At 50.6% G+C, this 24,310-nt stretch overlaps 1 protein-coding gene across 2 annotated transcripts in view; it reads right to left on the bottom strand.

Annotated features, from left to right (window-relative positions):
* Positions 1 to 2,641: 2,641 nt before the first annotated feature.
* Positions 2,642 to 24,310, bottom strand: part of LOC125628964 (mucolipin-1) — a 33,704-nt gene continuing 12,035 nt past the window's right edge. For both annotated transcript variants that reach the window (XM_048834189.2, XM_048834190.2), the window contains exons 6-14: positions 22,158 to 22,254; positions 21,241 to 21,340; positions 20,507 to 20,613; positions 19,691 to 19,840; positions 17,969 to 18,070; positions 16,869 to 16,991; positions 16,127 to 16,333; positions 14,720 to 14,850; positions 2,642 to 12,216 (exon numbers count right to left, since the gene is read on the bottom strand). In XM_048834189.2, coding sequence (XP_048690146.2) covers positions 12,180 to 12,216; positions 14,720 to 14,850; positions 16,127 to 16,333; positions 16,869 to 16,991; positions 17,969 to 18,070; positions 19,691 to 19,840; positions 20,507 to 20,613; positions 21,241 to 21,340; positions 22,158 to 22,254 — 1,054 coding nt within the window. In that variant the 3' untranslated portion in view covers positions 2,642 to 12,179. The remainder of the gene's footprint in view (positions 12,217 to 14,719; positions 14,851 to 16,126; positions 16,334 to 16,868; positions 16,992 to 17,968; positions 18,071 to 19,690; positions 19,841 to 20,506; positions 20,614 to 21,240; positions 21,341 to 22,157; positions 22,255 to 24,310) is intronic.

Raw genomic sequence — 24,310 nt, 5'->3', positions numbered from 1 at the left:
ATGAAAGAAGCCCTGCAACTCTTCGAAATGTATCATGGCAGTGCATTGGGTGGATATCTAGGAATATTCTGACATCAAAATACTATTGGCCAGGGATGACAAAAGATCTTGCCAACTGGGTATGTAAATTAATGAAACTAAATTCTGAAGAAAGCTATTTACAATTGAAATACAAGTTCTAAATGTATAAAAAATATAAAAATATATTTGGTGTGCAAATGTGAACGTTGTTCTTGTGCAATGCTATTTCCATAACGAAATGTTCATGTCATCATATTGTTCCATCCAAAAGAGGTTGCACCATGTTTGACTTATCAGAAAGAGGGAAAGAAATTAAATCTGGATACCACCTTGAAAAGCATAAAGGTGAATTTTGGAATCAGACATTATCGTTTATCATTATTCACGGTTGTTTGGGCTATACAACGAGGCCTTGATTTGGAAACGAGCGCAATGAATACAAGTGCCACAGCATAGTGCAGCAATTACCTCTAATGCCCTTTGCACTGGCTGGGGATATTTCGTCAGCTTTACTCGTGTATTGTTTTTCCTAACCCATTTCTGTACTTCTTTTTGGTTGTTTTTTCTTTATTTAAAAATGGTCTTTACAGTCTGATTCTATGGCTGTTGTAACCATATTACATTGTGTACTCTGAGTATGATATAGGGGTTTATTGAGAACATTTAGTTAGAAACATGTGAAATATGACTGTAACTGGTACCCTTGCATGTAGGTCACTCGGATCTGGGAATTGGTGGGAATAGATTTAATAGGACCATTACCAGTACCAAAGGATGGATATCAGTATATACTGACAGTCATAGATTATCTTTCAAGATGGGTGGAAGCCTTTCCACTTAGAAGTAAGTCTGCATCTGAGGTGGCAAACAGCACACAAAACAGCTGTTCAATGTGGATGCCTACAGCAGATATTGACAGATCTTGGTCCAGAATTCAATAAGGTAACGACTGGGTTTTTTCCAGGTATTTTTACTATGCAGTCAAAGTCACTATCAGGTCACACACTGATCTCAAACAATCGCCATACTTTTTTTTATAAACTGGTGTAGGTCACAGTCAGGGTTGCTATAAAATTATTTTTCGGTGTCTTCATATCTACCAAAGAAACCCACAACTACTTGTTTTGAATACAAATACTAAAAGAAGGGCTATTCCTGTTGCTAATTACACATAAAAGTAGTAGCAAATACACGAAGGAACATTCCTTAACACAAGTCTATATGTAAGTTTATGGTGTAACTTATTTTCTTTCAGTTTAACCTATATATTGGTGAAAGATTGGGAATAAAATGTAGCTTCACCACCCCGTACCACCCACAAACCAATGGCTTGGCTGGAAATGCTAATAAATCCATCAAAAGGTAAGTGAATTAGTAGGAATATTAGATTTCAGAGTAACAGCCGTGTTAGTCTGTATTCGCAAAAAGAAAAGGAGTACTTGTGGCACCTTAGAGACTAACCAATTTATTTGAGCATGAGCTTTCGTGAGCTACAGCTCACTTCATCGGATGCATACCATGGAAACTGCAGCAGACTTTATTTCCACACAGAGATCATAGAACAATACCTCCTCCCACCCCACTGTCCTGCTGGTAATAGCTTATCTAAAGTGATCATCAAGTTGGGCCATTTCCAGCACAAATCCAGGTTTTCTCACCCTCCATCCCCCCCCCACACAAACTCACTCTCCTGCTGGTAATAGCTCATCCAAAGTGACCACTCTCCCTACAATGTGCATGGTAATCAAGGTGGGCCATGTCCAGCACAAATCCAGGCTCTCTCACCCCCCCCTCTTTACGTAGAGACTGTCCAGTTTGACCAATGTAAATGGCAGAGGGGCATTGCTGGCACATGATGGCATATATCACATTGGTGGATGTGCAGGTGAACGAGCCTCTGATAGTGTGGCTGATGTTATTAGGCCCTGTGATTGTGTCCCCTGAATAGATATGTGGGCACAGTTGGCAACGGGCTTTGTTGCAAGGATAAGTTCCTGGGTTAGTGGTTCTGTTGTGTGGTATGTGGTTGTTGGCAAGTCTTTGCTTCAGGTTGCAGGGCTGTCTGTAGGCAAGGACTGGCCTGTCTCCCAAGATTTGTGAGAGTGTTGGGTCATCCTTCAGGATAGGTTGTAGATCCTTAATAATGCGTTGGAGGGGTTTTAGTTGGGGGCTGAAGGTGATGGCTAGTGGCGTTCTGTTATTTTCTTTGTTAGGCCTGTCCTGTAGTAGCTAACTTCTGGGAACTCTTCTGGCTCTATCAATCTGTTTCTTCACTTCCGCAGGTGGGTATTGTAGTTGTAAGAAAGCTTGACAGAGATCTTGCAGGTGTTTGTCTCTGTCTGAGGGGTTGGAGCAAATGCGGTTGTATCGCAAAGCTTGGCTGTAGACGATATTGTTTTATGATCTCTGTGCGTATATAAAGTCTGCTGCAGTTTCCACGGTATGCATCCGATGAAGTGAGCTGTAGCTCACGAAAGCTCATGCTCAAATAAATTGGTTAGTCTCTAAGGTGCCACAAGTCCTGCTTTTCCTTTTTAGGAATATTAGAGTACTAATGGCACATAGAGTGTGCTATGCCAGAAGATGCAATTCACTAAAAAAAATCTTCAAAAGCAATGTGTTACGCTGGAGGTCTTTATACATAATTCAAAAAGGTATAATACTTAATGAAAATCTGTTTCAGTGAAGACCATACTTTTTTTTTTTAAACAAACAAATCAATAAGCATTTGTTACAGAGCATTGCGGAAGATGGTTGATGACAATGGGAGTAATTGGGATGAATTACCTGAGCCCACTGTGTTTTCTTTGCGAACTAAAAGTACATGCCACAACAAAAATGTCACCCTTTCGACTAATGTTTTGTGATGACCCAGTGTTTCCAGAAGAAGTCTCAGAGAATTACACATAATACATACATAATAAACATGTTATTACCGGCACCTTTCATGTACACATGGCATTCAGTGTGTCTTCATTTTACAAATACAACCCCTTCTCCATTTGTTTACAAAGATCCCAGATATGAATACATTTGGGGAAGATTTCTGCAAAGAGTACAGCATAAATATGAAATTGAGACATGATGCTGACAGTGCACTGGCTCTAAGTAACATTTCCAAAGCACAAGAACAACAAAGACATTATGCTAAAGAAAGACTTCTAAATATGGGGAAATATCCTTTGATGTTGGGGACGGTGTTCATAGAATCATAGAATAGAATATCAGGGTTTGAAGGGACCTCAGGAGGTCATCTAATCCAACACCATGCTCAAAGCAGGACCAATACCCAACTAAATCATCCCAGCCAGGGCTTTGTCAAGCCTGACCTTAAAAACTTCTAAGGAAGGAGATTCCACCACCTCCCTAGGTAACGCATTCCAGTGCTTCACCACCCTCCTAATGAAAAAGTTTTTCCTAATATCCAGCCTTAAACCTTCCCCACTGCAACTTGAGACCATTATTCCTTGTTCTGTCATCTGCTATCACTGAGAGCAGTCTAGATCCATCCTCTTTGGAACTCCCTTTCAGGTAGTTGAAAGCAGCTATCAAATCCCCCCTCATTCTTCTCGTCTGCAGACTAAACAATCCCAGTTCCCTCAGCCTCTCCTCATAAGTCATGTGTTCCAGTCCCCCAACCATTTTTGTTGCCTTCTGCTGGACACTTTCCAATTTTTTCACATTCTTCTTGTAGTGTGGGGCACAAATCTGGACACAGTACTCCAGATGGAGGCCTCACCAATGTCGAATAGAGGGGAACGATCACGTCCTTCGATCTGCTGGCAAGAGCCCTACTTATACATCCCAAAATGCCATTGGCCTTCTTGGCAACAGCAGCACACTGTTGACTCGTATCCAGCTTCTTGTCCACTGTAACCCCTAGGTCCTTTTCTGAAGAACTGCTGCCTAGCCATTCGGTCCCTTGTCTCTTGCAGTGCATGGGATTCTTCCATCCTAAGTGCAGGACTCTGCACTTGTCCTTGTTGAACCTCATCAAATTTCTGTTGGCCCAATCCTCTAATTTGTCTAGGCCCCTCTGTATCCTATCCCTACCCTCCAGCGTATCTACCTCTCCTCCCAGTTTAGTGTCATCTGCAAACTTGCTGAGGGTGCAATCCACACCATCCTCCAGATCATTAATGAAGATATTGAACAAAACCGGCCACAGGACCGACCCTTGGTGCACTCCACTTGATACCGGCTGCCAACTAGACATGGAGCCATTGATCACTACCCGTTGAGCCCGACAATCTAGCCAGCAAAGCAAATCAGGTGATACACGGTGTAAGAGTGAGACAATAATATAAAAGCTAGGGGGATAGCTCAGTGGTTTGAGCATTAGCCTGCTAAACCCAGGGTTGTGAGTTCAATTTGTAAGGGGGCCATTTAGGGATCTGGGGAAAAAATTGGGAACTGGTCCTGCTTTGAGCAGGGGGTGGGACTAGATGACCTCCTGAGGTCCCTTCCAACCTTGATATTCTACGATTCTACCTTACACATATACACACACACACATACACATATATACACACACACATGCAGTAAGTCACTGCAATAATTAATTAAATAGAGTGGATTTGTATTTATGTCTAGAAACCAGGGGGTGGGGGAAGAAAAGCTCATTTATGCAATCCGCTAATGTACTTTAAAAATTTCAGATACTTCATCAAAACTATTAACTAGCAAATCCTCATCTGACTGGAAGAGTAAAATTGTTCAGCATACCAGACAAAGTGATGGCCACAACTGCGGACCACTCAGATTAAAGGTATTGAATACCAAATTGCCATAACCATTTGTTATTTATGTGTAATTATCTGGGTTGAAAGTAAACGCCGGAGATTACACTGCACTGCACCGGTGTCCTTGCCAAGATGTGTGGGGTGGGCTCGTGGCCCCCAGAAGGGGTGGGGTCTCTGGCAGAAGGTGTGGGGGCCAGATTCCCCCCACCAGCCCTTCCTGACAGCTGCTGCTGCTGCGGCAGCTAGGAGCACCAGGCCCTTGTAAGTCGCCGGAACCCAGGGCAGCCCCCTTTGCTCCCCCACTGTCGGCGGCCCTGCTGATAGCATCCAAAAGTGCTGCCAGACCCTATGGCAGGGCCACTGATGCAGGGGGAGGTAAAGGGGGCAGTGACATTAAAGCATAAAGCGCTGCCACAGCAGCACTGTAACATCAGCTGTGTACGGGCTGGACCGGTGGCCAGTTCTTACCGGTATGCTGGACCAGCCCACTTTCACCTCTGGTAATTATGATGTTTTTTTCCTAAATAGAAGCGTTGTTAGTTTGCAGAAATGTATTTGCAGCAGAAAGACATCGGTACGGTAGAAACAACACAAGAGGCTAATACGATGTTTAGAAGACAAACAGCAATTATTCTAATGAAGGAGTCAGGTAATAACTTTCTCCCATGTACTATGGACTCACAAGGTGCATGTGAAAATAACAGGAAGAGTGGAATTATGTTACGTAGCAGACTTCTCTTAATACCCCTAAAGTGGGACATCTCACAGGTTTGGTTCTGTAATGGTGACTATATATCAAAAATATCTTTAAGCACCAAAAAATTAGAATGGGGTGAATGGTTGCTATTGATAGACCAGTTAAATGAAATGTGTATTTTTATATACAGCTACAGTAAAAATTTGAGAAAATATGACTCACAAAAGCAAAAAATGTTCAAACCAGTGACTGGATTAAAATATTGACATTAAGTAATAAATAAAAATGTACATTTTGAGTGGTGGTCATAACAATCAACATTTCATAGCGCTATATTGATTTTTCAGAAAGCCGCATCCCTCCTAATTCGCCATTCGGGTATCACCTTGGGCACTTGTCTGTGCTCTGTACCCCCAAGTCTCTCCTCCCTTTTCACATACTCACCCACAAAATGAAACAGCACCCCTCAATCATCAAATAAATCAATTGCACATTAGCAAGGAAGAAGCAAATAGTGAGTGTTTTCAGCCGAAAGCCACACCCCTCCTAATTCGCAACCATCCCTGGACTGGTGACAGGTGCATGGGCAGCCAAGTCATTGCAAATAAGCAAGGAAGAAGCCAATGAAAAAAATCAAAAGGGCCACTCTGGTATCACCTGGGGCTCATGTCTGTGCTCTGTACCCCCAAGCAAGGAATAAGCAAATCATGAGTGTTTTCAACCCAAAACCCCACCCCTCCTAATTTGCAACCCCTGGACCAGGCAGTAGCAGGTCCTGAGCAGTAGCCAAGAACATGTCCAAAAAAATTCCTACAGCAACTCTTTAAGAAAAACATCCAACCTTGATTTAACAACTGCCAGTGATGGAGACTCCGCCACAACCCTTGGTAAGTTGTTCCAATGATTAATTACTGTCACTGTAAAAAAAATTACTTTATAAGCTGCCTGAATTTAACTTCAATTTCCAGCCATTTTAGCATGGTATACCTTTGTTTGCTAGGCTTAAGAGCTCCTTATTAAATAGTTGTTCCCTATGTAGGTACTTTAGACTGGAATCAAATCACCCCTTATTGATCTGTTAAGATTGAGCTCCTTGAGTCTATCAGTAGCATGTTCTCGAATCCTTTAATCATTCTCATGGTTCTTCTCCTCCCTTCTCCAATTTATCAGCATCCTTCTTAAACTGTAGACACCACAACTGGACACACAATTCCAGTGCCATATCCTGCCTACTCCTACTTAAAAAGGTCCCTATTTATGCATCTCAGGATTACAGTAGTCCTTTTGGCCAGAGTAGCACACACGGAGCTCATATTCAGCTGATTATCTGCTGACCCGCAACTCTTCTTTAGTTACTACCATGAAAATAAGAGGCCCTCAGGCTGTAGATGTTACTTTGTTGCCAAGGAGGTGTCTTGTCTGGAGCTGCTTTGGCCCCATGGCTTCCTCCATAAAGGGGTCATGACCTGCCCCCAGAGCCAGGACCCTCAACAAACCCTCAAGCTTCCACTCACCTAAGCTGACATGCTCAGGGACAGGGGACCTTATCAGACAAGCTTTGTGGGATCCAGAAGTTGATATTTTTAAAATAGGCTCTTATTGTTTGAGGGACACAAACAAAAGTCGCTTTGGTGACAGATGCTTTTTTCATGCCTCAGACACAGCCTGCACTGGGTGCAAGTCATAGGTGATCATGTGCTGGGTTGCACAGGGCAGTTTACTGTAGTTAGACAGTGATGAAGGCTGCCTGTAAACATCTCCTAGACAGCAGATCCTTTGTTACTGCCATTGGCCTCTGCACAGCGCTTCAGGGCACCACAGAACTTACCTAGCTACACCCACGTTTTTATATTTTGTAAGGGGAGGGGAAGAGGAAGAAAAGGGAAAAGTGCTATAGGTTAAAAAACAGACACACCGAAGTTGGTGCAGTTTGCCCTTAAGAAGCAAGGCAGCTGCACACACCCACCAGAGAACACAGCCACTTCTCCAAGATTGCCTTTATCAACTGCCAGTAACAATCCCACCACACTATTTACACCAATCCCACAGCCTTAGTGCTGCCCACTGCCACGAACAGAAGTGCAAGGGCTGCTTTAGCTTTCACAGCCCAATCCAAACAAACAAAAGTGAGAGAGGTCCATGGGCAACTGCAACCTCGGCACACCTGAAGGCTTCAGCCACTGGGCGCAGTTGGTGTAGGAGTCGCATTACAATAGCGGCCAAATAGCCCTCTCTGGCTCTAGGGCATAGTCTGCTGGCAGCTCTACAGCCCCCAGGGTGCCTGCTCAGACTGTGTGTGCCCGTGACACAGGCGGCATTCCGGTCCCACATCACCAGGAAAGCAGGTGAAAGGTCAGTGGTAGGTGACACTCCAAGCAACAGGTGCATGGAGCTTCATATAGTTTGTAGTGATGTACTAATGAAAAGGTCCATTCCCAGCCCAGTGTGGCCTCCTCCCTCACCACACACACCCACCCGCCTTCAAAAATCATCAGTCTGTCCCCCCACATCAAGAGGGCTCTGACTTAGGGTTTTTCCACAAACATGCTGGTCTCTGAGCCTTTAGGCTTTTTCTCCACAACCAGGAAGGCTAGAAACTTTCTTTAAAACAAAAGCTGAGAGTCCTCTGACAGCACATGATGCAGGGAGTTTCAAGGGAGGGGGCAGGGGGGAGAATGTCACACCCAATATTGCAAGGCTTCCGCAAAAGTCATAATTCAGCAGCACTGATAACCCCTAGAGGAAAGGGCTGCATGAGCAGACAGAGGCAGGCAGCAGCCAGGATCATTTTCCGTAGCTGGATCACTGAAAGATGCCTCCTTTTCCCCAGCACCAACTCATCAGAGCCAAGACGCTTGTAATAAGCTCCTCACCCCAGCAGCAATGCAGACAGAGTGACAGCCCCTGTGCCTGGGGAGTGTAGGGCAGATACTTGTGGAAACAGTTGGTCCCCAGCACAGCAGTCCTGGCACCAGAGCAGGGCTATTACAGATGCATCCTGTACAGTCTGGAACACAGACCCAGGCTCAGCTGCTGGCACTATTAGCATGGCCACGTGCTAGCCACACAGAGTGGGGTGAAGGGGTTTGGCACATGAGCCCATTGCACTGAGAGGGACAGACAGCAATGTGGAGCTACTGAGAGGGCTGAATGCAAGGGGCTTGTTAGAAGAGACAGGGCCCCCTTCCTCCCTTGACAGCAGTGGCCCATGCAGACAGACAGCAGAGGGACAGCACAAGCTGCAGGAGGCCAGTTGTCAGTGGAGTTTTCCAAGAGGGAGAGGGGACACTAATAATGCTGAGCTGCCACCGTGCCAGCTTCCAGAGGGGAACAGCTGCTTGTGTTATGAAACATGCCCTTGACCCATCCTGTCCAACAGCCCACGAGACAACACACCCAGAGCAACATCAACAGCCCCTTCAGCCAGCTCCAGCAGCACAGGCCTCTGCCAGCCACAGAGGAGACAGATCATGGGAGCAGTCACTAGGGCCTAGGCCAGCTGTGCACCAGGCCCTTCAGCAGGGGGAAAAGACACTACAGTGGAAGGGCCAGCAGAGCTGTTCAAAAGTGCTCCTGTCAGCTTAACTCTGCTCTCAACAGAGCAGCAATGGTCAGAGCATGCACATGGGAAAGGAGCCCCAGACTTGAGAACCTCTTACCGTGCAGCCTGGATCTAGCGCCCATGGTCCAGAGCGCGGGGTTTTCACAGAGCCGCTGCGGTCCTGGGACACAGGAGTTGAGCACAGGTGGCAACGCTCCAAGCCAAACAAAACATGTACAAGCCACTCAGCCTCCTGCCAGTCAATAGGAAGAGTGCCACACATTAAGCAAGGGGGGAGGAACTCACTTGAGATGATGCACCAATGGCACTGCTGGGAGAAGCCATCAGGTAGGGGTGCCTCTAGGAACCCAGCTGCCTGCTGCAGTGTGCATTGACCAGGGTTTGGGCAACAATCTGATTGAAGTGCAATTCGTTGAGAGCCGCAGTCTGAACTAGCATCACCAGGGCTGGCTCACAGCCACACTCATCTTCATGGGGATTCATCTCAGTGGCATTCAGCAGCCCAAGGACCTGCCCAAACCTGGATCTCCCTCAACAGATGAGCAGGTACTACTGACATCACCAGTACTGACAGCCCTGACCAGGGAGAGGGGCTGCAGGCAAGCTCCAAAGCTGGTTATGCTGACCCCAACACCGCAAAGTGAACACTCTCCAAAGCCCAAAGAGGTGCCAGCTTCCTGAGTTGGGGGCTCTGCCAGAGGAAGATTTAAATGCTCCTCATGCTGCTGCCAGCCCGCAGCCCTGACCCTGCTGGAGACCCTTTCCTGCAGAGTTCCAGGCTGTAAGTGAATTCAGAGTGGACAGGCTTGTGATTTCACAGGAGGTGGAGGCAGGATGCTGCCAAGTCTGTCCCCAGCTGCTGCCAATTTGTCCACACCCCCTGTTTCACAGGGACTCCAGCTGGGCTCCAGAACGCCCAGCCCTGGGGGCCTTCCCAGTCTGTATAGGACACAAGCTCTATTTGGTGTTGGGAGTGGAGGGCAGCCCATAGCTCATTCTCCACACAGTGGGTCAGTGAGTGCCCAGTGCACAAGGCTTTCTTCACCGATAACAGGCAGCCAGGGCCTGTGGCTCAATGCTGCAAGGGAGATGGGGAGCCTAAGGAGATCTGGTCCCTGTGCCCAGTTATAGATTATGGGGGCTCCCGCTGGGTACCAGAGACACAATCTTCCCCCACTGTGCTTTTAGCTACATGGCCTTAAAGGAACAGAGGCTGCTTAAAACCATTAAAAGCATGTCTACATTGCCCCCCTCTCTCAGAAGCATGTAGCCCCCTTCACATGGCTATAAATAGTGTTGACCATGAGGTGTGGCTTGGGTGGGTAAAGATACTTGTACTGAGTTCATACCCCACACAGCTTTACTTGCCCAAGCTGTGCCTCCCTGTCTACACTGCTATTTTTAGCAGGGTAGTGCCCTGCAGCTGGTGCCCTTCCTCCACTACAGGAAAAGTTTCCAGCTGCAGAGAAAGGCTCTGCCTCCCCCATCACAAGCCTTTCACTGATATGTAGATACACCCAGTGTAGACACAGCCCACTTTTCACTGTAGCATGTAACTATGTGCGCATCACACAACACTCCTTCAGATCGCGCCTTTCCATCTGCCTGTTTTTGTACCTGCAGCTGTTAGGAGTCCACTCCAGAGAATGGGTGGGGAAGGGGAGGTCTCCTGGTCCACTTTCCTTTGTTTGCCAGCCCTCTGGGGAGGCGCAGTTACACTGCCTGGCTCAGGTGCTCACCAGTAACAGCACAAACCAAACAGAGTGCAGAGGCTGTGTGCAGGGGAGGCAGGTTCTGCTGCCATCGCTTGCTCATGGGGATGCTAGAGACCCTGGCAATGCGAGAGGAATTTAGAACAACCAGCAGGCCCTGGACCTGGAGGATTCAGAGTTATTCCCTGGAGTTAGAGTTAGGCCTAGGGGAAAGGATCTGACTGGTCTTGGTCCACAGAGGCTAGCCAGCAGCCACTCTCAGCGCACACACTAGTGCCCGGCTGCAAACAACGCACAGGACAGGCTGGCGTCTTCACTGCAGCGATTCCTAAAAACACATGGTTTTAAAAGTATTAAAATGGCAAGGTGACTGGAAAAGGGCCCTGGGGCTATGCTGCTGCTGGCATGGAAAGAACCTGTCCTTTCCCACAGGGTTTTCCAGTAGGAACAGGGGAGAGCAGACTGTTTCTAAAAGTAACAAATGTAGACAAAAAAATAATGGCCCCAAAGGCTTTTTTAAACATCTTGAGGCAGCAGGAAGGGCCCCGTCGTTCCCTCCCCTCCCTGGCACTGCGTGTTGCGGGAGGGGGAGGCAGCTTGAAAACATTTTTAAAAACACCTTCAAAACTAAAGCCAACCTATCAAGAGTCCAGCAGACAGCACCCAGCACAGCTTAACTCAGTGATGCCCTCAGCGGGGCATCTCTGCAGCAGTCAGAGAAGAGAGAGCCGAGACTGGAAAAAGCAAGATGCAGAATGACAGAGTACCCAGGACACAGGCTCTGGGGATGGTACCAGTTCCCAACTGGGAGAGGGGGGTGTTAAGAGCAGAAACAAGGTCTGGAGAGTAGCATCTTTCCCAAACTCTCCTAGCCCCCTGCAACGCTGGGCTTTCCCTGCCTAAGGGAGGAAGGGCTCCATCAGGGGAACTCCTTCCGCTACATAAACACAGCAGTCTCTGCTGGGCCCCAGGCTGGGAGGAAAAGGGGAGGATGCTGCTGAGGGTTAGCACTGCCGTGGCAGTGACAAAGGGAGTCCCTCAGCCCTTTTCCTCCCCGCTTCGCCCCCCCCAGGATCACACAGCCTGGTAAAAGCCAGAAGGTAAATAAAGGTGCTACATAAAAGCTGTGGCCCAAGGTTCCAGCCCACGTGGCCAGCACGTACCGAGCCAAGCCAGTGTTATAGGCTAAGGGCTGACTCAGCAGATCCAGGGTTCATCTTGGTGGACAGAGCTCACCCACGTCTCTGCTTGGGGGCCACATAGCCCCACTCCTGCTACCGGTCCTTGGAGTCCAGCCAGGGAGGCAGCTGCCATTGGGTGCGGTCGCAGGGCTGGGATTGTCCCTATGACCAATGCCCTCCATGCAGTTCCATGTACAGGCTCAGTTCCCCAGCAGTACAGCAGGGTGACAGGTACGCAGATCAGGCTCTCCCGCAGCTGCATTGTCAATTCACCACCAGCGTGTTGTCCTGCAGTGGAGCCCTGCAGGGTGAGCAGAGGAAACAGAGTGGTATAGCCCCAGCTAGATGCTGGCCTCTGGCACACGCACCACTGGGCACTCTTGAGGACAGGGGGAATCCAGCCCCAGAGCAGAGCCAGCTGTGAGGCTGCCATGCAGTTCAGTGGAGCTCAGGCTGCACGAGGACTGGCCTGCACCATAAAGAAACAGTTGCAACACCTGGAAGCATCATGTCCCTCCCACCAGCCTGTTGCCAGCTGCACAGCTCAAGCAGGAGCTGATCTGCACAGCGCGTTGCACTGAAGACTTCCCTACACAGTGATGCCTGCTGCAGAGAAAGGGCCGGGCCAGGAGGTTCTTGAGCAGGTTGCTAGTTACTGACCTGGCTGCTGTTTAGCCTGATGTTTGAGGCCCTTTTATACCCAGACAGAACAATCTGTCCAGATGTCCCTTTCCACCCCAAGTCCTAGGGACCAGCTGGGGAAGGACTCAAGAACTGCCTCCCATCTCTAGGCTGTAAGTATGCTCCTGCCAGTAGTTTGATATGGAGCTCATGAAAGCGAAGGACTAATACATTTGTTAAGGTTACAGGCTTCCTGGTGCCCCACAGTCCTTATAGCCCCCGGCTATCCCAGCCCTGCCAGTTCCCCTCAGTCCCAACCAGCCCCTTGCTATCCCAATCTTATGCTCCCACTTCTGCCAGTGGGCTTCAGTCCCAACCTGCAGTCCCCTGCTATCAAAGGAGAGGTCAGTGAGGAGACAAAAGAACATAAGAACAGCCATACTGGGTCAGACCACTGATCCATCTAGCTCAGCATCTTGTCTTGGACAGTGGCCAGTACCAGAGCCCCAGGGGGAAGTGTACAGAATGGGACAGTTGGAGTGATCTACTCAGTCTTCCCCTCTTGGTTTCTAGTAGTCAGAGGTTTAGGATTGCCCCAAGCATGGGTTCTATCCCTGACCATCTTGGCTAATCGTCATTGATGGATCTATCCTCCACAAACTCATCTAGTTCTTTTTTGAATCCAGTTATACTTTTGGTCATCACAGCATCCCATGGCAATGAGTTCCAAAGGTTAATTGTGTTATGTGAGAAAAAAGTATACTCACTCTTGTTCATGCTAAACCTGCTGCCTATTAATTTCATTGGATGACCCCTGGTTTTTGTATTGTGGGAAAGTGTAAATAATATTTCCCTATTCACTTTTTCCACACCATTCATGGTTTTATAAATCTTTATCATATCTCCCCGTAATCATCTCTTTTATAAACTGAATAACCCTAATCTTTCTAGACTCTCCTTGCACGCAAGCCATTCCATAGCCTTCATCATCTCTCTTGCCCTTCTCTGAACCTTTTCCAGTTCCACTATACCCTTTTTCAGATCAGGCAACCAGAACTGGACACAGTATTCAAGGTGTGGGCACACCTTGGATTTATATAGTTGATGATGATATTTTTGGTCTTATTTTCTATTCCTTTCCTAATAATTCCTAACATTGTTAGCACTTTTGCCTGCTGCTGTGCATTGAGCAGAAGTTTTCAGACCTATCCATGGTTCTCTCTTTCTTGAGTGGTAACAACTAATTTAGAACCCATCATTATACAGATGTGGTTGGGATTATTTTTTCCAGCATATTACTTTAGATTTATCTATCTTGAATAATGTTGTATCATCTGCAAACTTTGCCACTTCACTGTTCAATGTCTTTCCCAGATCGTTAATGAATATGTTGACCACCACAGGTCCCAGTACAGATCCTTGGGGGACCCTGTTTAACTCTCTCCATTTTGAAAACAGACCATTTATTCCCACACTTGGCTTCCTATTGTCTAACCAGTGACTGATCCATGAGGGTGCCTACCTGTTATCCTGTAGCAACTTAGTCCCTTAAGAGACATTGGTGGGACCTTGTCAAACTTTCTGAAAATCCAAGTACACTATCCACTGGCTTGCCTTTACTCACATGCTTGCTGACCCCTCATAATCACGCCTCACTATTTACAAATGCCATGTTGGCGCTCTCTCAACACATCATGTTTCTGTGTCTCAGATAATTCTGTTCTTTACCACGGTTTCTACCAACTTGCCCAGTGCTGAAGTTAAGCTCCAGAAGTGATCCTGGCCAGTAAACCTTTTTCAGAAATTGGCGTTACATTAGCTACCTTCCAATCATCTGGTACAGAGGCTTCTTTCAGTGATAGATTACATATCACCATTCGTAACATCGAATTGAATTTTACTTTTGAGTTCCTTCAAAAATCTTGGGGGAACACCAGCTGGTCCCGGTAACTTACTACTGTTTAATCTATAAGCATGTTCTTAAGCCCTTTCTATTGACCAGTGTACAATGTGCAGTTCGCTTCTCCGCTTAGTACATGGGGACCATCCCTCCCCCCATCCCCCCCCAACTCCTAACAGCCACGCCCTGGTCTGACCCTAGAGAGTTACTGGAATGGGTTAGAGCAGAGTGGTTCAGCCCATCCTGTCCCCAGAGCCTGCTGGCTCCTGCCCTGCATACGTACCGCTCGCAGCAGCAGAAGACCGAGCAGGAGGAGCTGCTATCACAGCGGAACTTGCCAGACCTTGGGCTGTCTTTGCACTCGGCAATATACATGTGGAGCTGTGTGATGGGCACATCACCCTCACACTGGTGCTGCAGAAATGGAGAGAGAGGAATCAGGCTGCCTGCCCACTAAGCCTGGCCTGATAACCCTCTCCAGAGGCCTCCTACAGCCTCCTCTCAGCAGCAGGGGAGCTCTTGGGGACACGGGAGGGGGAGCCAATCCAGGGCACTAACTAATCTGAGGGCTGGTCAGGGCCTGTGTGGACATGCTGGAGTCTTGACCATGGCCTAGCTGAGCCTTGATGGTCTTAGTAGAGGCCAAGGATCTGATGGGCCAGAGACAATCCCCTCACCTCACAGGCAGCCATGCCAGGGCCTGGTGCAGCATAGGGAAAGCTTACCCTATGCTGCCTGCACTGCTCAAGTTCCAGGCCCAGGGCCATCCTGGGGGTGGGAGGTGCAGGGCCTGGGACAAATCAGCCCCACCCCATTCACTCCAGGCCCTGCCCCCACTCCACCCCGTCCCCCAAACCCCACCCCACCTCTTCCCGCGAGCATGCCCAGTCCCCACTTCTCCCTCTCCCTCCCAGCGGAACAGCTGCTGGCAGCAGACAGGAGGCTCTGGGAGGGAGGGGGAGGAGTGATCAGTGGGGCTGCCAGCAGGTAAGAGGCACTGGGGAGTAGGGTTTGGAGCCTATGGAGCACAGGGCCTGCCCAAAGCATGGGGCCCGTGGCAGTCACCCCTATTCGCCATACCCTAGGGACAGCTCTGTCCAGGCCTAGAAGAAAAAGTTCCACAGAACTGAAGAGAAAGCTAAAGCCTCCCCAGAGAGGACTTCCCTACTCAATACACATAAGGGCAGACTCCAGGGCCCTCACTCCCCTTCCCCACAGTCCTTGGAGGGCTGGCAGCAACAGGGCAATGGCAGCACTGCCAGACATGCTAGGGCCGGAGGGACCATAGGTGGCGCCACTTTGGATTTGAATTGGTGGAGCCCCTGGGTCGTACTGGGAACGGGCTGGCTCAGGCACACAAGTGCTTATGGTCTCAAGCAAAGCTGTCTCCAAACCACGTCCCCAGGCGATCACTGCCAGCTGCAGCTAGGCCCGGGGGAGGGGACGTGTCCTAGCCCACACTCCTGTCACTGGGTAACTAAGCCCACCGTTGGCACCACTCTAAGAGGGCAGCCCATGGAGTTCACAATACTCCCTGCTGGAAGGGCTTCATGTCCCAACATGCTGTGCTCCACCCCAAGACGGAGGTGGCTGAGGGAACCTGAGACAAGGTCCATTTCATGCAGGTTGGACATGGCTCTCGGCTCGGACAAGCCTGCAGCCCAGGGAAGGCAGCACTCCCCAGCCTGACCTTGATGGTCTCGTAGGAGCCGGTGATGAGTGCAATGAAGAGGCTGAGCACCATGTAGATGAAGAGACTGATGAAGGTGTAGAGGTACAGCTGGCTGAAGAGCCACACCAGGTAGCTGTTCTGTTGCATCTCAGCGAAGGTCACGAACATGTCATCCCCATTGATGAGGGAGAAGAGGCATTCGGACACCATGGAGAGGGAGCGGAACTGCACATGGGACAGAGAGCCAAGCCCCTGAGTACAGTATGGCCAGGCAGACCCTGGAGCTAAGCCACATGGGGAGCTGGAGCAGCGCTGCGTTCTCCCCTAATGCTGAGCAGTGCTTGGAGGGTTATTGCTATTTTACAGGGCAGAGCTACCACCAGCACAGCGGGAGACTTCAAGGCTCTGGGATCTCTGGCTTGGGCTGGGGATTTGGAATTCCACCCAAGCAAAGGCAGGACTCCAGTACCCCATGCCACACAGACCTGCCCCCCCCCCCCAACATGGTACAGTCCCCTTCTCAATGCCCCTAGACACACTGACCTGCCCCCTTATGCTACTAGCCACACAAACTGGTCCCCCCACCCCCAATGCCCCTAGCCAAACCTAGTTCCTCCCCGGACCCTCACAACATGGCACAGTCCCTCCATGCTCCTAGCTACACAGACTGACCCCCCAGATGGTATAGTGCCCCCAACACTCCCAGCTGCAGACCTGGTCTCCCCAACCAACCCCGACATGGTACAGTGCCCCATGATACCTTGACATGGTACGGGCCCAATACGATCCACCCGCAGAAGCAGTAGCCCAGGTAGATGACAGCCACACAGCAGCAGAAGCGGATCATGTTGGGGAGGGCGACCCTCATGGTCACTATGAGAATCTGGGGGAGACAGATGTGATTGTGAAACATGAATAGTGCAGGAACTCTCCATCAGGGAGCCCAGAGTCAGCAGGAGACGCCAAAGGGGATACTATGATAGAGCTGGGTATCCCCAAGGGATAATGGGATCAGTCACCACACGGAGATCAGATGGGAACAATAATAATTGCGGGGGCAGCACAAAGGTCTGGGAGAGGAGGCAGCAGATGCAACAGAGGCCTGCTGCATTGCATGGCAGCCAGCAAGGCCCCAGCTACTCTACACTGAACATGCAGAGGCATCAAGTCTTGCCAGAGCCCTGCAGAAACAGCACCTGGGACCGAGTCCTGTCCCCAGGCCAGCAGCGATCCTCCAGAGGAAAGGCAGCTGAGTGTGCATAGCTGGGGAGACCCATGTCTCCTGTGGCAGAGGCTGCTCCTAGGAATAGGAGGGACATGTCAACCTAGGGGAGGAGCAGGAAGAGGTGGCCCAGGAAGAGGAGCAAGTGCAATGGCATGATATCACAGGGCAATGGAGCTGAGTATCAGGGCGAACGATCAGGCTGCAAAATGATTCTTAAAGGGAGCGTTGGAAGCCCCATCCTTTCAGAGCACTGATGTGGAGTAGAAAGAGCATTAGCCAGCACAACAGGTTTACATTGAATTGTTCCACTTTTGTTTGCTGAGAAAGCAGGGCTGGAATAGCTGGGGGGTTGCAAGTCAGCTCTGAGGGGCACTGGCAGAGCTGGGGGGGGTGAACCCCATCTGTAATCACAGGGGCGTGGCTGCAAGTCAGGATTGAGGGGGATCGGCAGAGCTGTGAGAGAAGAGCCAGGGGTAGGGAGATGCAGTGGCATGCTGCAGGTCAGGATTGAGGGGGCAAAGTCTGCCCAGGCCTTCGCTTCGAGCAGAATACAGCACCTCGAGCAGCGTTGCCACTCACTGAGACAGAGCTCTCTCACTACATGCTGCGTGCGTCTGCACGCAGGCATCACTCACATTGTATTTCTGGAAGAAGCTGAGGTAGCGGATGACCCCGACCCAGACCAGGAGTGTGGAGGTGCCCAGAAGGATGCTGCACACGTCGTAGCTGGCCAAGTTCTGCAGACACACACAGACACGTCAGGCGGCCCCGCCCTTCACAGCAAACGTGCCTCCCATCATTAACAGGAGCTGAGGTGCTTAGTATCCTGGACTACCCAGCACTCACTACCATTCCGCCAAGGGCTGTGGTGGGTTCTCCATCACTGGCAATTTTTAATTCAAGATTGGATGTTTTTCTAAGAGCTCTGCTCTGGGGAAGTTCTCTGGCCTGTGCCAAACCACATGATCCCAGTGGTCCCTTCTGCCCTTGGAATCTATGAATCCATTACAGCCAGGGGAGCAGAACCCAGCTGACAGCTACCGGCAGGTGGACAGGAGAGCCCGAGGAGCAGCAATACAAGACACTGAGGGCAGCCCTCAGCCTGTTATGCATTTGGAACATGACTGATTGGAAAAGATCTGCATCAGGAAAGGCCTTGCAGCCTCTGGAGTGGGGAGGCAAGCGAGGGGAGGGCAGGTCAGCGAAAAGCAACAGGACCAATCAGAGGGGAGAGGAGGAGACTGATCACTCCCAAGCCTGGCTCCAGGACAACAGCACAGTCTGTCCGTCCTAACCTGGCCAGGGGTCCCCTTTGGGATGGGCCAAGGGCCAGAACAGGTTGGGCTCAGGACAGGGTTGGCTTGGTACCTGGCATGGTTTCCCAAGGGAAGGGAGGAAGCCACTCGGGCCCTTTTAAACTAGGCAAAGACCTGGCACGAGTACCTAGTGCCTTGGGTCCCCTACATTACGGTCTGTGGCGGGGAAGGGCTGTACACTGGAGGGGGATCGTCACTCAGGGCCCCGCATGGACCTGCGCAGACCAGGATTTCACTAAACACTCAGACGTGCTCAGTAGCCATGATCGTTCCCTCACTCCAGAGCATGGGGACAGCAGCAATCCGGCACCCATATGCAGCTATTGGGCCATGCAGTCTCAGAGTGGGTCCTTCCCTGTCCCTCTCTCCCTGCTGGGAACAGAACAGGCAAATGGTGCCTCAAGCTCTACAGGAGCCTACAGAGCCACAGGATTACTGCACTGATCTTACAAACAGCCCTGAGCTAGGAGGGAACATGACCCCAAGGCAGGAGGTTTGGCAGTGCCCACATCTGCACCTAGGCTGGGATCTCCATGCCCAGCAAGCTGCCAGCTCTACAGCCAAAGTCACTTGTCAGTGAGGCTATTGGCTGCCTCTCTGTTTTGTGACTCACTCCCATTGAGTGCCCTGGCCTGGGGCCCGCTAGGGAGCTGGTTCCTCTAGTTCCTCCGTGAAAATCCCCTCAGGCTACAGCTATTAACAGCTCTGGCAGGGGGCAAATGGTGCATTCCCAGAGGACCAGCATCTTCCTCTTCTCCTCTGGCCTGACTGAGCAGGGTCCTTGCCCCAACCCTATCAGGGAGGTGCAAGGAGGAATCCCAGCGCCCCAGCCACAAGAGTGCAGACGCCACCTGCTGGGAGCGAAGGTGTGGCCTTCCAGTGGCTCTGCACACCCTGCCAGTGCCCCTGCCCTGGCAGCATTCCCAGGGTGCAGAGGAGATGTTTTACCAGAGAGATTCTCTGGGAGGGTTCCCCGGCACAGCCCCATCGGAGAGAGGGGGAAGAGCACACACAGGAATGGATGCCTGGCCATCCCCTCACCTTTGACTCAATTCCGATCTTCATGATGGTCCCAGACACTGTCAGGACATCACTCACCACCAGCAGAATGTACCAGCCATTCACAAACTCCATGCGGTCTGACAGGGAGACATCCTGGTTGTAGCGTCTCTGAAAGAAATGGCCCAGCTCCTGCAAGCAGGATGGAGAGCGGTGATGGACCCACAGCAGGGACAACGCTTCCCAAGCAGGGGACTGATGTGGACTCCCAAGAGTCCCTTGGGGATGTTTGGTTTGGAACATGGCTGCTGGGCGGAGAAGGCCCCAGTGGGAGTAGCAGGCCCCATGTCCCAGAATCCTCACCCTTGCAGAGGGAGAAATAGACAAAGCAAAACTCTCTCTCTCGGAGCACTGGGCAGAGCTGGTTTTCACCTAGCTCAAAATAAAATTCATATTTGCCCTTTTCACCAGGTCACTTTCTCTCACTTCACTGGTCTGATGCTCTGCTCACCTCCAGGGCAACTCAGCTGGGAGCAGCAGGTTCCAGCCTCTGACAGCTCCATCTCAGACTGACTGAGCCATTCCACCCCCAGAGATGCCCACGGCCCTCAGCCTTATTCAGTAGATGTGTGCCTCAAGGGATTCATAGGAGATGCCCTGGGAACCCTCCCTCCTGCCAGAGAGACCCAGCCTCAAAGGGGATCGCTGCAGCAGGCACAGCCTTACACCCAAGTGGAGGCCCATCATTCCTGAGAGGCTGCAGGAGTGCAAGGGGCTGTGCTGTCAGAGCCTGATGTTTGCCCAGTGGCACTCGAAGGGTTCATGCTGGTCAGCCCAGCAGGCCAGGCCAGTACTCACATGCTGCAGCATCAAGCCCCGGATGATGGAGCGGGCACACAGGATGAAGGACAGCACACAAACAAGGATCACAGCCACGTCAAAGAACACGCGGAAGGTGTTGTCTCCTGGAAGAGGCAGTGGATCTCCTCAGCAAGGGAACACCAGGGTGGCCAAGCGGAGCCCAGAGTACAGTGTAGGAGAGCCCCGGTGGAGGAGAAGCAGCGAAGGAGACAGACTCCTCCACAAGAACGGAGTGCTCAGGGGTCTGAGAATGGAGACAGCAGCGCCCGGAGCCCACATGCCACACCGGCCTAGAACGCCCAGCAGAGAGCAGCCACCACCATCAGCCTGCTAGACAGCAGGGGTGACACCCAGTGCCCATCCTGAAGCCAGGATTTTAGTTACGTGGGAGTGAGGAAGTAAGGAGTAGGCATGTCTGCTCCGATCACAGGAGCGGTGCATGGTCTTCCATGGACACCTGCCCTGAGCCACATCACCCAGAGATCACTCCAACGCTGCTGAACAGATCCCTCCACCTGCCCAAATCATCCCCCGGCACAGATCTAGCTGAGGAAGGCTCAGCCCAGAGGCGAGGTCACATTTGCTGTGAAAGGGGGCTTCTAGAATGGACAGGCCTGAATGGTTCACAGCAACGCTAGCATAGCCAAACCAATGGCCCTTCCAGTTAGCAGTGGTTGGGGGGGGGAGGAGGAAGACTGCCCCCCATTCTGTCTGCCCTTCCCACCCCCTACCTCGGCCATACACGCTGGGGTCCTTGCACTCTTTGATGTCAGCTTTGTTGTCCAGGCTGATCTTCACCCGGCCACTGTGAGCCTTGTTGTCAAACGTGATCTGGTGAAGGAAGAGGAAGACTGCTACTGCACAGCGAGGAGGGAATGGGATGGCCAGGAACCTCTCTGGCTGGATAGTCCTCACCAGCCCTGCTCCTGCCGCAGGACTCTCACTCCCTTATTGTAGTCCTGCTCTGCCGGGCAGCATGTGCCAGCAGCACAGCTGGGTCTCACACTGACCCTCTGACGGAGAACCTGCTCAGCGAGCGGCCACGCAGAGAGGGTGCACCTGGCAGCCCCGCAGGCTCAGGGAGCCCAGCTGGGCTCCTCCTGGCTCTCTGGGAAGAGTTCTTGGCTCAGACGCATGAGCCAGTTGGAATCCAGCTCTTGAGCTGGTTCTGCAGGGCCAAGAGGAATGAGCAGCAGCAGACTTCGTCGCTTGAGTCAGCAGGTGGCACTGTGGAGCAAGGGCAATTTCACAGTGTCTTTCCAGCTGAGAGCCCCACTAGAACTGCACCACAGCCAGAAACCTTGGCCTCCTCCCTGGCTCCCTCCTCCTATGTCACGGCTGCTCACCACCCCAGGGACTCAGCCCAAAGAGCTACCTGCCCTCGCTCGCTGGCCCAGGGGCACATCACTCGGAGGAATTCAGCCTGACCGCTCCTTTGCTCAAGAGCGAGTGTTCCCTGACAGCGAGAGCGACCAGGCTGTGGGGTGGTCTCCCAGGAAGAAGGTAGTACAGGCTAACGGCTTGTCCATCTCTAACTCATCCCAAACTCCCATGCTTCCCTCAGGCAGCTGCAGCCCTGGGGGAGTGCTGCCTATGTATTTCTCTGGCGCAAGCAGGTGCAGCTCAGAGCTGGGCCAGGGTTACTCACAGTGATGGTGAAGGTGTAGCAGTCCGGGATCTCATTGTTAATGATCGTCTGGATGTTGATGGCCTTCAGTTTAAACTGGATGGTGACGTTAATGAGCCTGCAGGAGACAGTGATCAGACTAACAGGACGTCTTCGGAATGGAATGGACCATACCATTCAATCACTCCACGAGGGAGCTACTCTTCACAGCTAGAAACTCAGCACCATACTGCCCCTTTCGGCCCAAAGCTACACAGGCCATCCCCCCTTAAGAAGCTGGTGTTGGCCCAATTTACAGATGGGGAAATAGCAACTTAGCTGAAATCACGGGAGCAGTGGCACAGCCAGGAGCAGAACCCAGAATTCTGACTCACTGCTCCATCCCAACCACTTGATAACACAGCCTAAAGGGAAACCAAGGTAATGTCTTTACACTGCAGCTGGGAGGTATAATTTCCAGCTCAGGTAGATGTACATGCACTAGTTCTGCTCGAGCTAGTGCCTAAAAAGGCAGTCTGGCCACTGTGGCTTAGGCTAGTCATCCTAGTACAACCACAACCAAGATCCTAGGTACGGCTCAAACAACTAGCCTAAGCCGCCATCCAGGCCACGGTGGCCACACTGCTGTTTTTATTGTGTTAGCTTGAGTAGTGCATGTGTCACACCTCCCCGCTGCAGAGCAGCTGTATTCTTAACAATAACGCCATGAACATAACCGATGGGCACTTTGAGCTGCCTCCCCCCACCAACACCGCCTCCTGCTTGTTAGTGCATGGGAAGCTGTCAAGGTTCCTCCCCCACTCTGAACTCTAGGGTACAGATGTGGGGACCTGCATGAAAACCTCCTAAGCTTATTTTCACCAGCTTAGGTTAAAACTTCCCCAAGGTACAAATTAATTTTATCCTTTGCCCCTGGATTTCCACTGCCACCACCAAACTTTAACCAGGTTTAGTGGGAAACATAGTTTGGACATGTCTTTCCCCCCCAAAATCCTCCCAAACCTTGCACCCCACTTCCTGGGGAAGGTTTGGTAAAAATCCTCACCAATTTGCATAGGTGACCACAGACCCAAACCCTTGGATCTTAGAACAATGAAAAAGCATTCAGTTGTCTTACAAGAAGACTTAATAGAAGTAAAGGAAACACCTCTGTAAAATCAGGATGGTAGATACCTTACAGGGTAATTAGATTTAAAACAGAGAATCCCTCTAGGCAAAACCTTAAGTTACAAAAAAAGACACAGACAGGGATAGTCATTCTATTCAGCACAGTTCTTTTCTCAGCCATTTAAAGAAATCATAATCTAACACATACCTAGCTAGATTACTTACTAAAAGTTCTAAGACTCCATTCCTGTTCTGTCCCTGGCAAAGCAGCATACAGACGGACACAGACCCTTTGTTTCTCTCCCTCCTCCCAGCTTTTGAAAGTATCTTGTCTCCTCATTGGTCATTTTGGTCAGGTGCCAGCGAGGTTACCTTTAGCTTCTTAACCCTTTACAGGTGAGAGGATTTTTCCTCTGGTCAGGAGGGATTTTAAAGGGGTTTACCCTTCCCTTTATATTTATGACAGAAGCATTTTCCCCCGTCCCATAGTTCAATTCAACAGGGAGCCATCGCCTTCAGATTCGTCCTGCTAGAACTAGGATGTATGTCTTTCAGCTCAAGCTAGTGGTATCTTCCCCAACCCTGCGCTCATTCACGTTATACAGTGGTCACCGCACACATCCTCAACACCACAGAGCTCCTAGGGCCCTATCACACAGTCCTCCAGAGCTCGGCCAGCCCTTAGCAACTGTGCTCTCTCAATTGCTGAGTCCCAGATTTAGCAGCATGTTGAGTAACCACAGGGGAAGCAGAAGTTCTTGTAGACAATGCAGCAACAATGCCACTGTGCTAGCACAGGCTGAAGCAGGCCCCAGAGCCCACGTAAGAAGGAGAAGGGAAAAGAGGGACCCAGGGCACAGGAACAATGAGAATAGCTGGTGCAGCATTTCAGAGCCCAGCGGAGCACCCTGCCTCACATGCAAGAGTCCCTAGGAGCCACTGAACAAGATCAGGAGCTTCTCAGGATACTGAACTGTTCTGCTCAACTAAGGCTTCTGCTCTGCCTGTCAGCCTGCCCACCAGTGTCCCCCAAACTCAGCCCTGCCAGCCAGCCCTCACATCTGTCG

Source organism: Caretta caretta, chromosome 20 (genome assembly GCF_965140235.1).
Source record: "Caretta caretta isolate rCarCar2 chromosome 20, rCarCar1.hap1, whole genome shotgun sequence".
Classification (NCBI taxonomy): Eukaryota; Metazoa; Chordata; order Testudines; family Cheloniidae; genus Caretta; species Caretta caretta.
The sequence above is the reverse complement of the archived record's forward strand: the minus strand, read 5'-3'. Positions and strand labels throughout refer to the sequence as shown.